This window comes from Mustela nigripes, chromosome X (assembly GCF_022355385.1).
Source record: "Mustela nigripes isolate SB6536 chromosome X, MUSNIG.SB6536, whole genome shotgun sequence".
Classification (NCBI taxonomy): Eukaryota; Metazoa; Chordata; class Mammalia; order Carnivora; family Mustelidae; genus Mustela; species Mustela nigripes.
In genome coordinates, this window is record NC_081575.1 from 112,463,967 (window position 1) to 112,478,481 (window position 14,515).

The window sequence follows — 14,515 nt, forward strand, 5'->3', positions numbered from 1 at the left end:
CTGGGATCGAGCCCCGCATCGGGCTCTCTGCTCAGCAGGGAGCCTGCTTCCCTTCCTCTCTCTGCCTGCCTCTCTGCCTACTTGTGATCTATCTGTCAAATAAATAAAATCTTTAAAACAAACAAACAAACAAACAAACTCGTTTTTCTATGCCAGCTCCATACTGTGAGCTTGATTTTGGCAGATATTCAATGTAATCTGTTCAATGAAACTGAAGTTCTCGTCCCAAGTGAAGTGAGCAAGGGGAGAGGGGAAGGCCTTCTCTCCTATCCGCAGAAAAACACTGGCCACATACTCTGGACACTGACTGTGTCTCTCCTCCCAAGATAATGAGCAAGGCAGAGAGGAGATGTTAGCAATGGGTGGCTGTAGGGGGAAGGGGGCAGAGCTGGTCTTCAGGTGTGTTTTGATTCCCCCACACAATACGAAATACATTTTAAAGTTCACTGCCAACGTTGAAAGCTATACAGTTTCATATAAAAATCCACATTTGCCATTAGACAAAGAGATGCCCCGCCCATGCTGGGCACACGCTCCCGCCAGGCAACAATAGGTTGGGTGGGAGGAAGAGCCACTGACTTTAGAAGGTCCTGCCAGTTCTTCACAGTTGCCACTGCTGCGGATCCTTCCAGACTCTCCCAGCCTGGCTCACGCTCATCACCTCTGTGGCACTGCAGGTACCTCTACATTTGTGATCTCTGGGAGGGAAGTCAGATTCCCAGGCATCTGACTCGGGCACTTCTAGCTAGAAAAATCATTAAGTCTCTACATATGGGGGTGCCTGGGTGGCTCAGTCGGTTAAACGTCTGCCTTTGCCTTAGGTCATGATCCTGGGGTGCTGGGATTGAGCCCCATGTCGGGGGCTACTCAACATCAGCTGGAAGCCTGCTTTTCCCTGTTCAGCAGGAAGCCTGCTTTTCCCTCTCCCTCTGCCTCTCCCCCAACTTGTGAACATGTGCGCACCTGCCCGCTCTCTCTCTCTGTAATAAATAAGTAAAATCTTTTTTTTTTTTAAAGTCTCTACATGTGCTGAGTACTGTACCTTTATAACCTGTACACAGGAAGAAGTGAGAGGGAGATACTCTCCTGTATGATGTGGCTAAGAGCATGCACTTTATAGGAAAAGGACCTCAGTTTGCATTTATGGGCTTTGTGTCATTAGCCATGTGGCCTGGGAGTTTCTAAGACGACTCCCAATGACCGCTATCTCCTGCTATTCACACCCTTGTGTGATCTCCTCCCCTTAGTATGAGCTAGACCTTGTGACTTGCTTCTAAGGGCGAAAGTGATAAGGATGTCACTTTTGAGATTCGGTTACAAAAAGGTGCGGGTTGCCACCTCGCTTGCCCTCTCTGACTCTTACTTGTTCGCTCTGACGAAGCCGGCTGCCATGCTGAGACACCCACTTGGCAAGGAAAAGGGACTGGCCTCTGGCCAACAGCCAGCAAAGAACTGAGGCCCTGAGAGAAACTGAATCCTGCCAATGGCCACTTGAGTGAATTTGGAAAAGGATCCTCTGCCAGACGAGTCTTGAGATGAAACGCCAACACAGCCGACACCTCAATCACGGTCGAGCGCAAGACCCAGAGCGAGAGTTCCCAGGTACGCTGCACCCGATTCTCCATCCCTGCAAACAGTCCACAGAACTTTCCGGGTCTCGGCTCCTGCCCACCTCAGGATGTGCGTGTTTTCTTCCTTCTTGCACTATACATGCTAATACAAGCATTGCTCCGCCTCAAACCTCCACCTCATCGTGAACCGCCCAGGTGTCACCCCTGCCCAGAAGCCTTCTCCCACCAAAGCCCATGTGAACACTTCCCTCACGGCACTTAGCACTCTGTGTTAGCATCTCTTCAAGGCTCTGTGCCCCCACACGCTGTAAACTTCTTAAAGGCACCGACCATCCCTTCTTCCTTTCTCTTCTGAGCACAGTGGCACAGTGCCTGGCACTTAGAAGATCCTCAATGAAACCAGGAACTAAAGAAAGAGACTACAAAGTGTCGGTTGGGTTTGTTGATTGAAACACCACACGGTATCCTCAGCAAGAGGGAGGAAAAGGGTGGGCTGGGGGCGGCAGAAGTGTGGATGAGAGCTAGGCAAGTACAGTCAGCAAGAAACAGGCGGAGGAGGAAGAGGGAAGAGAGGAAATTAGGGCGCGGAGTAGGCATAGTAGTCATAAGACACAGCCAGCAAAGATGTACTTATTTATTTGAGGTTGCTGACATTTTGTTATTTCAGTTTTCTAAGGTGAGAAACAAGTGAACTTATAAAAAATTAGGTAACAAATATAAAACACCCAGCCTAGTGCTGGGTCTGTGGTGAGCAAGCTATGCAATGTTCACTCCCTTCCTTTGCTTTTAACACGGAGGTGAAGGAGCTAGCAGAGGACGGGATGATGAAGGGAAGGGAAAGGCGATACACAGGACCCAAACAAATCACACAAAAATGCAAGGAAATGGCCACATAACTGGGGGTGATGGAAATGTTCTAAAATTGGACTATCCTAATAGTCCACCACCCTGTGAATGTGCTAAACATCATTACATTGTTTTCTCTGAAAAATGAAATGCAGGATCAAACTTCGTAAGGAGAAGTTCAAATGTCTGTGGAAGCAAGAAATTCTTCCTGGGTTTACTGGTGATGCCCCAAAATAGTGTAAAGGGATGTAAGATGGGGCAGGAAGCACCCTGAGGAGAACAATAGGACTCATCTCTTCCTCTCATTGAGGCCCGGTGACATAGCCGATGAGAATACTTTCAGAAGAGGTGAAATTAGAGATCATTCATGGGCTCAAGCATAATTCAGTGACCTTTCCCACAATATTTTATATCCTTCACACGCCCTCATTAAAATCATTGACTGTGTTCTATTCAGGGGAGACAAACAATAAAACAATACCCAGCAAAGGGCGGTGGTATGAGATGCTCACATACCTTCTTTTCTAATCCTTCTAATTTCTGTAGGGTCGGTGGTGATGTCCCTCTTTCATTCCTGATTTTACTAATTTGAATCTTCTCTTATTTGTTTTCTTGGTGCACCTATCTAAGAGTTTATCAGCTTTGTTGCTCTTTCTGGAGAACCAACTTTTGACGTCATTGAATTCTGCTCTGTCCTTTATTATGCCCTTCTTTGTGTTTGCTTTGTTTACTTTGCTCTTCTTCTAGCTCCTTAAGGTGGAAAGCTAGGTTACTGATTTGAGCAATTTCTTCTTCTCCAGGATGGGCATTTTCACGCGTATTTTCCCTCTAAGCACTGCTTTTTCTGGATCCCATAAAGTTTGATATGTTTTCTTTTTCTCACAGACCTTCCCCAAACCCCTTCCTTGCACACCTTATCCTGAATTCTTCGTAAAGCACACTGCAGCAGCAGTGCCTAGTTTTTTGTTTTTCGGTTTTTTAAAATTTACAGACACTGATATTTATTAGCTCCTTTCCTTTCTAGAATTAGAATTGGTTCTTTCCTGTCTTCATTTCTATGAAGTCTTTGCTCTCTTTTACTTTTTGTGTTTTGTGTTCCTTCACTCTTTCTTCCTCTTTGAATGCTATGAATTATTTTGCAAAAGCATGGAGAAATAGCAATGGAGAATGAGCAGGAAATAGGAGGCAGCCACTGAAATGTGGAAAAAGAAAGACAGAAAGTTAGGTACTTATCGAAGATTAATGGTATCTTAAAGAAAATGATTATTAAAGCAAAACAAAAAGAGGTTACCTATTCTGGTCCCTCCTAACAAAACAAATGGAAAATTAGTAACCTCTCTACAGTTTTTCTAGTATGTTTTATAAAAACAGTGTGATACTCTGACACACCTAGGGAGGGTAGCGTCAAGGAATGATTTAGTTGTCTTGGGAGATCTCTAATGAGCTATTATGAGGAAAATGCAGGTCATTTGTTTTCCATCTGAGACATCCAAGCAAACAGGTGGATAAGAATTCTTGAATGTATTAAAAAAAATAAAACAGAAGGCTATCTGCCTGGAACCATCTGGAGATTAACTCACTTGGTTAAGAAACCGACTGAACAACTTCCCACAATGTCCAACTCAGTGAAGAAATCATAGATTGGAAATACACAGTCTCTGGACCCACAAGGTCATTAAAAGGCTAACCAACATTCAGGATCTTCAGAAGAAAAGAAAGAAGGTTGACAGGGACCTAGACAGGATTGAGACTTGAGAGGATCGCTACACATCCAGAGTGCACAAAGAAGAGGTGTTATTTACAGACTGGGTCTCCCCACTAGTCTAGCTGGCAGGAGTAATGGTAGAACTTGACAGAGACAAGTAAAGCTCATCATCGTACAAGACAGTCATCTGGAACATAGGAATGTAGGTTGCTACTTTGAAGATTTCTGGAATCATTGTATACAATGTAATATTACAGGCTTCCAATTGAGATGACGGTACACTACAGGGTTTTGGAAAAAATAAGGAAAGATACTAAAGAATCTGGGCTGAAAAGGAGTAATTACTTTCTTCTTGGTTTGTGAAATAGAAGTAAGATGGTCAAGGTTGGGGGCCATGTCATAACCTGGGGAAAAAGAAGAAAATGGGGAACATAGAGACACCTAAGTTCTTAAAGATGGACCTGAACACTTCCTGGATCACGGCAGAGAAGCAGGTCAAAGGTAAGAGAACTAGAGAGAGAGAATTCCCAGGGGAGGAGCAGTTAGTTTGCAGCTGGGCCGGAGGGCCCTGTCTAAGTATCAGAGCATCACTAGGAGAATGCAAAGAGAACCAAGATACGGTTGAGAAACCTAGAGCCAGGGTAGATACAGAAGGGAACACTTCTATTTATGCTTTAGGTCACACTTTTTACTTCATTCATTCACACTTTCACGAGCCCATCTCCTCATATTCATCGGAGAAAACTAATTGCCAAAAGGCTTTCTCAGTCTTGGCTCTATTGATACTTGAGGCTGGATAAGTCTTTCCGATTGCTGTTCCATGTACTGTATGTAGTTCTTCCTCACCAGTTTTTCTCCTCTTGACCCACAAGATGTCAGTCACACCGCCCTTCCCCCACTCTGCGAGTGTGACAACTGAAAATGCCTACACTTGTTGCCAAGTGTCCCAAGACCCTAGGGAGTGAGAGGGGGCAAAACTGCCCCTGGTTGGTAGCCACTTTTTAAAGACACACAATTTCAACTATTAATTATTTCATACTAAGATTACTTGATACCATCAAATTTGGTTGGAAAAAAGAAGAAATGGAGAAAAGAAACCTACATAGAATTAATCACATTCTGTGTTCAACAGACACTAAAGGTTTCAGGTCAACTTTGAAATCATTCAAATTAGTTTATATCTGGGTAGACTGAAAACCAGAGAGGATTCAAAAGCAATATAACATCTGGATCTGAAAATCTCTTTTAAATTGTGTTTCTGTTAAACTAGGTAACATTGTTTAATCAACAAAATTAACATGACTTTCCATTTTTCTATGTAGAAATGGTTGTTAAGACTATAGCCTCATACACACATGAATATTCTTTTTGTCCCATTTCAAAGGGATTACTGTCTGCTCAGTTAAATCTAAATTGTAATACTACTTAATGTAAAAGAGTCTTGTGAAGTCACCAAGCAGAGAAAATTAGTACATGTTCAAAGCACACAAAATAAACTTCAGGCAAAGCTTTTATTTCAAAACCTATCTCCTTTCTATACAGAGAAATATACACACTTATTAATAAATACTATCTATACTAGAGAAGAAAATGTTCAGAAAAACTAGACGGGATTTTTTTTCTTATGTTCAAAAAGTTCAGTGCAGTGAGTCCCACGCCACTGCCCAAAGAGGGGGCAGCGTGGTGTGGCCTGTGCTACACCAGGCTGTCCCTTTAATGCTGGACAAGGCCCCAGGTCGGGCTCTCACCTGACTTATCTGTAGAATCTTCAAATTCCACCAGGAAAGAGTACCCGTTATTCCAGACATGGAGGCAGGTGGTCGGGTCGTAAGAGATGGTGAGCGGTTTTAAGCCAGGATCATAGACGCTGTCCCTCCAGCGGATGTTGATGGGCGACTGGCGCTCGCCCCCCGGGACCAGGTCCACGGTCTCCCACAGCGGGTGCACTAGGAGAAAGCACAGCGGGGGCCATCGTGAGGACGTGCGCTCTCTGGGATCACACACCGGGCTAGTTCAGGGCTGCGGTGTGCGAGGGGACGCAATCCAAGTCTCAGGGAGGAGCCACTCAGGGCTCAGGGGCCACACGGAAGCGGGGGACAGAGGCCGCTCAGAGAGCGCCTGGCACGGGAGCCGCCAGCCTGCTGCTCTGCCAGCCAGGAGCGCTCAGTCCATCCTCTCGTCTCACCCGAACCAAGCGCTGCCCGGGCTCCTGAGGACAGGAAGACGCGGGCAGACCAGCACCACGCGGAAGGAGGCTGTTCTCCAATGCGTTTCTTTTCCGTATTGATCATTTTCTGAGCCCCGACCACCGACCAGGTTCACATACAAATACAAATTAATGGAACTTTCTTTCCAACAAAGGCCAGAGGGAGAGAGGAGGGAGAAGATTTGGAAAGCAAATGTCCACCCTAGTGATGAGGGAACAGAAGGCCAGCTAAGGACAAAGCACAGGGGACACCCTGCAACCCCCGCATCCTGCTCCTGGGTGGGACACGTGGGCCATTCTTCCAGGAAGCTCCCAACTGTCTTGATGTTAATGCCTTGCTACAGGGAAAAACAACCTGAACTTGACAATGCCAAGGCCTCCAGTATCCTGTGAGCCTTTAGCATATGAAAGTTCTTTGGAAAACCTCCCTTTCCCTTTCCTCCCTCAACTCCCAAGTATATAACCAGCCACCCCTCACAACCCTGGGGCAGCAGCTCCTCCTGTCCACGGGTCCTGTCTCAGTACTTTTAATAAAACCACCCTTTTGCACCAAAGACGTTCAAGAACTCTTTCTTGGTTGTCAGCTCCGGACCTAACCCCACCAACCTCACCTGTATTCCAAAACCACATCAAAACATACTTCATAGAAGTTTTTTTTTTTTTTTTTTTTTTTTTTTTAAATAGAAACCTAAGTTCTTAATTGCTTGTCTAGTAGAAATAAAGGTGTGTGGCCATGAGTCAATTATTTAGCTCATAGTTTTGAAGATTTCTGGATTATTTACACAATGCAACATTACAGGCTTCCAACTGAGGTGAGGGGAACACTCTAGGGTTTTGGAAAAATGAAGGAAGGTACCGATGAATTTGGGGAGGAAAAGGAGTCACTACTTCCTAGTTGGAGATAGGCTAACCTTACGAATAACACTCCCAGTCATTTCACCAGTAACAAAAAATGGGGCTTTGGCGGGGAAGGGGAAAAGCAGAGAATTAGAATCTGGGAGAAGCAAGCTATAGCAAAACCACAGACAAGTGCAGAGAACGAAGGAGAGGAATGCTCCTTTACAGAGGAAAGGAGGAAGCCCAGAAGGCTTTTAGAAACACAAAGTCCACAGAGTAACCTGGGAGCTGGAACTATAGTGGCTTCTCACTGCCCAGGTTGTAAGTGTGTCTCACTGGCCGGGCTCTGGCTGGGGCAGAAGGGAAGTGCTCCCTCCTCGTGCTGAAATAGTAAAGGGGCAGCGGAAGGAGTATCCACGTGCAAAATCGATTTCTTCCTGTTGAGTTTGCAACTGACGAGGAGCGCTCCCACTCCATTCCAGATTTAGGTGTGCGTGCACAATCTGCCCCACACAGACGCCGCCCACCACCAACACGGATTTCCCACCAAGAATCAAGCACCGGGTGTTCCTGGTAAGTCTCTGAGAAATCGCGGTGGACTTCCTGTAACACTGACAGCTGCTGAGACATCACGCAAGATGGACGGAACGGCATGCATGACTCAGGGTGCTCCAGTCTGCTGCCCCTTAGAAGTACCCAGATGGGTAGAACCAGAGCAACGGGGAAAGTCAAAGATTTATGAATTGAGATAAATCATTACCAATGTCCTTCTGGGCCTCACCCCACCACAAAGAGTCTAAGGATTCATAAGTGATGAGGCAGCTGTGACTCAGTCGATCTCCCATGTGTCTGGTGGGGTCCCTGACACTCCACTGTCCTTCTTCTTTTTTTTTTTTAAAGATTTATTTATTTAATTGAGAGAGAGAGAACACAAGTGGGTGTGAGGGGCAGAGGGAGAGGGACAAGCAGGCTCCTGGCAGAGCAGGGAGCCCGATGGATGTGGGACTCGATCCCAGGACCCCGAGATCATCACCTGGGCCAAAGGTAGACGCTTAACTGACTGAGCCACCAAGGAGCCCTGAGCCTCCACTTTTCATTAAAAAAAAATTAAAAACAGAAACTTACCACTGGTTTACTCCTACGGAGAAGGCGTCTCCTTGAGGTAGCTACCCCAAATCCAAGAAACTGGAAATTCAAGATCTTAGCCTTGTCATTTCCGGAAATAGTGCCCAGATAGAATAGACAAAGCTCTTCAGAAAGTTGCCACAATTGTGATTCTCAATAGAGGGAACAATTCTGCTTCTAGGGGACCTTTAGGAACATCTGGAGACATTTTTTTGGTTGTCACAACTGGAATTGGGTGCTACTGACACCTAGAGGGTAGAAGCCAAGGATGCAGCTAAACAATTCACAGGACCTGGGTGGCTCAGTGGGTTGAAGCCTCTGCCTTCGGCTCAGGTCACGATCCCAGGGTCCTGGGATCGAGCCCCGCATCGGGCTCTCTGCTCAGCAGGGAGTCTGCTTCTCCCCCTCTCTCTGCCTGCTGCTCTGCCTACGTGTGATCTCTATCAAATAAATAAATAAAATCTCTTTAAAAAAAAAAAAAAAAGAAAGAAAGAACTGTCTGACCGCAAATACCAATAATACCAAACTTACGAAATCTTGGTCTAGAATTAAAAGCTATAGGCAAACACAAACGAGTATTCTCTTTTTCTTCTCTCATATAATGCACTACTCCCATCTCTAGAGAGGTCTGAACCCGATGGTTTTGGTATTTTCCCTTAGTGTAAAAGAACTGGTGAAGATCAAGAACTTGCTATAGAGAAGAAGGACAACTTTCCGTTTCATAAATCCTGGGTGAAAAATCCATATGAATGGGTACAATACAGTCACAGTCAGATTACAATTCACATTCCTTGCAGACAGGAGCCATATCTTCCTCCCCTTTTTGTTACCTTGTAGTGCCTTATTCAATATATGTCCTTTAATTTTAGTATTGATTATCCATCCGCTATTGTTGGGATTAAAAAGTTGTGTTTACTTATTTGTGTGATATTTTTTAAACTTCTAGAAAGCCCTAGAACAGCCCTGATTCACTTATACTATTTTTTTTTATTTTTTAAGGATTTTTATTTATTTATTTTGACAGGCAGAGATCACAAGTAGGCAGAGAGGCAAGTAGAGAGAGAAGGGGAAGTGGGCTCCCAGCTGAGCAGAGAGCCTGAAGTGGGGCTCGATCCCAAGACCCTGAGATCATGACCTGAGCAGAAGGCAAAGGCTTAACCCACTGGGCCACACAGGTGCCCCCCTTTTTTTTTTTTTTTTTTAAGATTTTATTTATTTATTTGACAGAGATCACAAGTAGGCCGAGAGGGGGAAGCAGACTCCCCGCTGTGCAGAGAGCCTGATGTGGGGCTCGATCCCAGGACCCTGAGATCATGACCTGAGCTGAAGGCAGAGGCCTAACCCACTTAACCACCCAGGTGCCCCAATGCTGTTGGTATTTTGATAGGATTTATATTAAATCCATATAGAACTTTGAGTAGTATAGACATTTTAACAATATTTGTTCTCCCAATCCATGAGCATGGGATGTTTTCCCATTTGTTGTGTCCTCTTCCATTCTTTTCACCAGTGTTTTGTAGCTTTCAGGGTACAGGTCTTTCACCTTTTTGGTTACATTTATTCCTAGGTACCTTACTTTTGGTACAATTGTAAATGGGACTGTTTTCTTAATTTCTATTTCTGCTTCATTATTAGTGTATAGAAGTGAAACAGATTTCTACACACTGATTTTGTATCCTGCAACTTTAACTGAATTCATTTATCAGTTCCAGTAGTTTTTTGGTGGAATCTTTCCAGTTTTCTATATGTAGTATCATGTCATTTCCAAATAGTGAAAGTTTTACTTCTTTTTTTTTTTTAAAGATTTTATTTATTTATTTATTTGACAGAGAGAGAGAGAGAGAGAGAGCAAGCACACACAGTCAGAGCAGCAGGCAGAGGAGGAGGGAGAAGCAGATTCTCCACTGAGCAGAGAGCCCAAGATATGGTTTGATCCAGAATCCTGGGATCATGACCTGAACTGAAGGTAGACACTTAACTAGTTGACTGAGCCACCCAGGTGCCCTGTGAAAGTTTTACTTCTTACTTACTTGTCTGGATGCCTTTTATTTCGTTTTGTTGTCTGATTGTTGTGACCTGGACTTCCAGTTCTATGTGGAATAAAAGTGAGAGTGGATATCCATGCCTTGTTCCTGACCTTAGGGGATAAGCTCTCAGTTTTTTTCCATTGAGTACAATGTTTGCTGTGGGTTTTTCATATGTGGCCTTAATTATGTTTGAGGTATGTTCCCTGCAGCCATACTTTGTTGAGGGCTCTTATCATGAATGGATACTGTACTTTGTCAAGTGCTTTTTCTATACCTATTGAAATGATCATCTTGTTTTTATCCTTTCTCTTACCGATATGATGTATCACCTCGATTGGTATCTGAATACTGAACCACCCTTGCATTCTAGGAATAAATCCCACTTCATCAAGAGGAACGATCTTTTTAATGTATTGTTGGATTCTGTTTGCTTTTATTTTGTTGAGGATTTTTGCATCTATGTTCATCGGAGATATTGGCCTCTAGTTCCGTTTTTTGTGGTGTCTTTATCTGGTTTTCATATCAGGGTGTTACTGGCTTCACAGAATGAATTTGCAAGCTCTTCTCTTTTTTTGGAATAGTTTGAGAAGAATAGGTAGTAACTTTCTAAATGCTTGGTAGAGGGGTGCCTGGATGGCTCAGTCGGTTAAGGGTCAGCCTTCAGCTCAGGTCATGATCTCAGGGTCCTGGGATAGAGCCCCACGTCTGACTCTGTGCTCAGTGAGGAGTCTGCTTGTCCCTCTTCCTCTCCCTCTGCCCTTCCCCGGGCTCATGCAAGCTCTCTCTCTCTCAAATAAATAAACAAAATCTTTAAAAATAAATAAATAAATAAATAAATAAATAAATAAATGTTAGAAAGACTTTGCCTGTGAAACCGTCTGCTCCTGGACTTTGATTTGTTAGGATTCTTTTGATTACTGATTCAGTCTCCTTGCTGGTAATGCTCTGTTCAAACTGACTCAGTTTTCAAGATGCCTGGCACAAGGAGACCCTGCAACACCTTCCCCTCTAAGACACTCAGACTGTGGCTGAGGGTTTGAGGAGTCACACCCTTCAAAACCAATTTACGAAGGTCTCCCGTAAAGACTAGACAAAAAGGAAACTAACAAGCAGATCCCCAAGACGATCCCTCCTTTCGTCTTGACTCGTCCCCCACACTCCATTCAGGAAATGCCCAGAACGAACCCTCACCCACAACAAACACTAGCCTAAGACAACCAGGCCTATTCCTTGGTAGCTCTTTTGTGACCTTAACGCTCCTATCAATGTATTCCCTTTGGTTCATAAGTTCAGCTTCTGGAAGGCTTTCTTTCCCCACCATTTTCTCCTTTAGTCCAAGCCACCCCCCCACCAGGGGCCCTTGGTTACTGTCCCCTTATTGAAGACAACTTTTGTCAAGGGTTTGTTGTTTTAAGGATCATTCATATTTTTGCTCTCTCCTCCCATCCTCGTCCTCCATGTCAAGAAAATACAGATCGAAATACCTTGGTAGTTGCTCACACTTTCCCTCAAAATAGGAAGAGGATTAAGTGTTCTGACTAACAGTGCCTTCATTTTCAGGAGAAAATGAAATAAACAAAGTAATTTTATCAACCATGGTTTCAGTGAGCAGAGGTATACTGTCATTATAAAGGAGTCACTCATATATTGGTGACAAGCACCAAAATCTCTTTAGATTCCATAATGATAATGTGCTTGGTTTTAGTTCTTATTTACAGGACTAGCCCTGGCTTTGATTTATTTTGTCTTTGTACCACCCTATGTCTCCAGCCTCGGGAGGGTCCCTCTTTCAACTCCTGCAACAGAGAAAGCACCTTCCTGCCTTAGCCCCTCAGTTCCTGCTCCTTCTCATTGAAAATCAATTTCCCTTCAATCAGCTTCCCTCATATCTATAGGTCTTGGGCTTAATTATTGCCTTCTCAGTAAATTCAGTAAAATGTTCTCTGGCTACTCTCTTATAATATGATCTCCTCTTCTTAGTATTTTTAATTATAGCACTCTGATCTTTTTCTTTCAAAAGATCTATTACACTGGTATAGTTATTATGATATTTATTTGAAGGGTAGTAGAATATGCCCCTTTAGGAAAGGACAAATACTTTTCTCCCTACGCTTTTAGGTCCTTAGCTGGGACACACACACACACACACACACACACACACACACCCTGACAGTAATAAAAAGCCAGATTAATAGGAGAAAAAAAAAATTTTAAATCACCTACTTCCTGACCAGAGACCCACAAAGATATGAGACTCAAAAGGCAGCCAGGTGATTGAGACTTAAAAATACCACTGGAGCTAAGGAATGGGACAGGGCTCTGAGGCTTCAAGTGGGGGAAAGGCAAGTCACAGGAAGGTGAGAAGAGGAAATGTATGGAGAGCCAAGTTTGCCTACCCAAGCAGGTCAGGCTCCCTAATGAAAAAGCTGTCTCCGGTAATAGTTCTCTTCCTGGTACAGCCCCCCTTTTTAATGTAAATTTCCCTGACAGAAGGATAACATCTACTCTGCTTTCATGGCTTCTCCTGTGTCTGCAGTTTCTCAAAATAATCCTCTCAAAATAATCCTTAGACCAAAGAGGCAGGTCTTGGGGGTGGCGAAGGGTAGTATAATATACCATCCCAGGTGTCTCTTTTGTCTGGGAAATTTACATTTATAAGGGAAATCTCCTTGTGTGCGGGTGTCTCCCTCTCTGTACTAGGAAGAGGATGACTCTCAATCACCAGAAGCTCTCAGTGGCGAAGGCTGGACTTACGTCTACATAAGAACCAGGCTCTTGTTGACTGTGCTTTGCTTGGCAACCTCCCGCAAGTGCCCCCAACCCTACCCTGCAACATCTTTTGTCTTTAGATGGAGATGGTATTTAAGGTGATGGCTTGGGCCATCTTGGGGAGCTTCTCGGTTTTCCTGGGTTTCTCCCATGTACACAGGAGGTGTACGGGTTACTAAACTTGTATTTGCTTTTCTCTTATTAATTTGTCCTTTATTATGGGCGGTCTCAGCCAAGAACTCAGAAGGGTGGAAGGAAAATTATGTGTTCTCCCTGCACTTCTACATGTAATTTTCTGTCCCACTCCTCCTGCATTGCTCTGCAATGTACAACTGAGCTGGCTTTCAATCACTGCTTGTGCATGGAATGTATAAGATAAAGAGCATCCCTGGGGAGTTTCCAGTCCCATTGTATCTTTATTCCTCTTACCCTGCTGATGACCACATTACTCCTCCTTTAAGGATCTTTCAGGTTTATCTCTTCCTCGCCTTGCCCATGACCATGAGCCTTGGACTTCTTACCATGCTCCTTGGTTTCTCTTCCTGTTCTCTCATTCCTCTCTAGTCCATCTTCCCAAACTTTGGTTTTGACCTTGCCTTCTGCTCTGACCTTGCTTTCTTTTGAGTTCACAACATTTTCACTCCTGCCCTTTTCACACGCAACCATTGCTCCTTTGGTGTGCATTTGCTTTATCTGCTCACGGGGCCTGTGTCAAGGCCTCAGTGTTAGGGCCGGTGTCCTGAACTTCCTCTACAACCTCTAGGCTGAACCTGGTACCAGGCACAAAGAAGGCACTTAATACTTATTTTATTGATAGAGAAAACCAAACAAGTTGATACCAAGGCTCTTTACCCTTAAATCACACCTACAGTCTCTCCAACCGGGCAAGCAGGTTTAGGTCAAAAAACTTCCTTCGTTCCATAGCAGCCAAGGGCAGGCCACACCAATATGGCTCCCTCTGGTATGAACATTATTTTGAGTTCAAAGCAATCCAAACCCAGTAGATTCAGGAAAAGTTCCTTACCTCCCCCTCAACAGCCTGCTTTATCAGGAAGGGAGTTATTAACAGATTCCTCTGTACCGAGGGAATTCATCTGCATAGAAGGACAACCTCCGGAACCCTTTCACCTTCCTGCTAAAATGGTGTTTCTCCCCTTTGTGTCCTCAGGCCTCTACCCCTCTCTTTAGTTCAAATAAGCCTCATGTTGCCTCACTGTCTTTGGAATTTCCATGTCTGTGGAGATTCCCCTTAGACATGCTATTTTTTTTTTTTTAAAGATTTTATTTATTATTTGACAGAGAGAAATCACAAGTAGTCGGAGAGGCAGGCAGAGAGAGAGAGGGAAGCAGGCTCCCTGCTGAGCAGAGAGCCCGATGCGGGACTCGATCCCAGGACCCTGAGATCATGACCTGAGCCGAAGGCAGCGGC

General features: G+C 44.3%; 1 protein-coding gene across 1 annotated transcript in view; it reads right to left on the reverse strand.

Moving 5' to 3' along the window:
• Positions 1 to 14,515, reverse strand: part of LOC132006838 (carbonic anhydrase 5B, mitochondrial) — a 55,526-nt gene that overhangs the window by 14,726 nt on the left and 26,285 nt on the right. Inside the window, exon 3 of the mRNA XM_059384895.1 lies at positions 5,871 to 6,068. Coding sequence (XP_059240878.1) covers positions 5,871 to 6,068 — 198 coding nt within the window. The remainder of the gene's footprint in view (positions 1 to 5,870; positions 6,069 to 14,515) is intronic.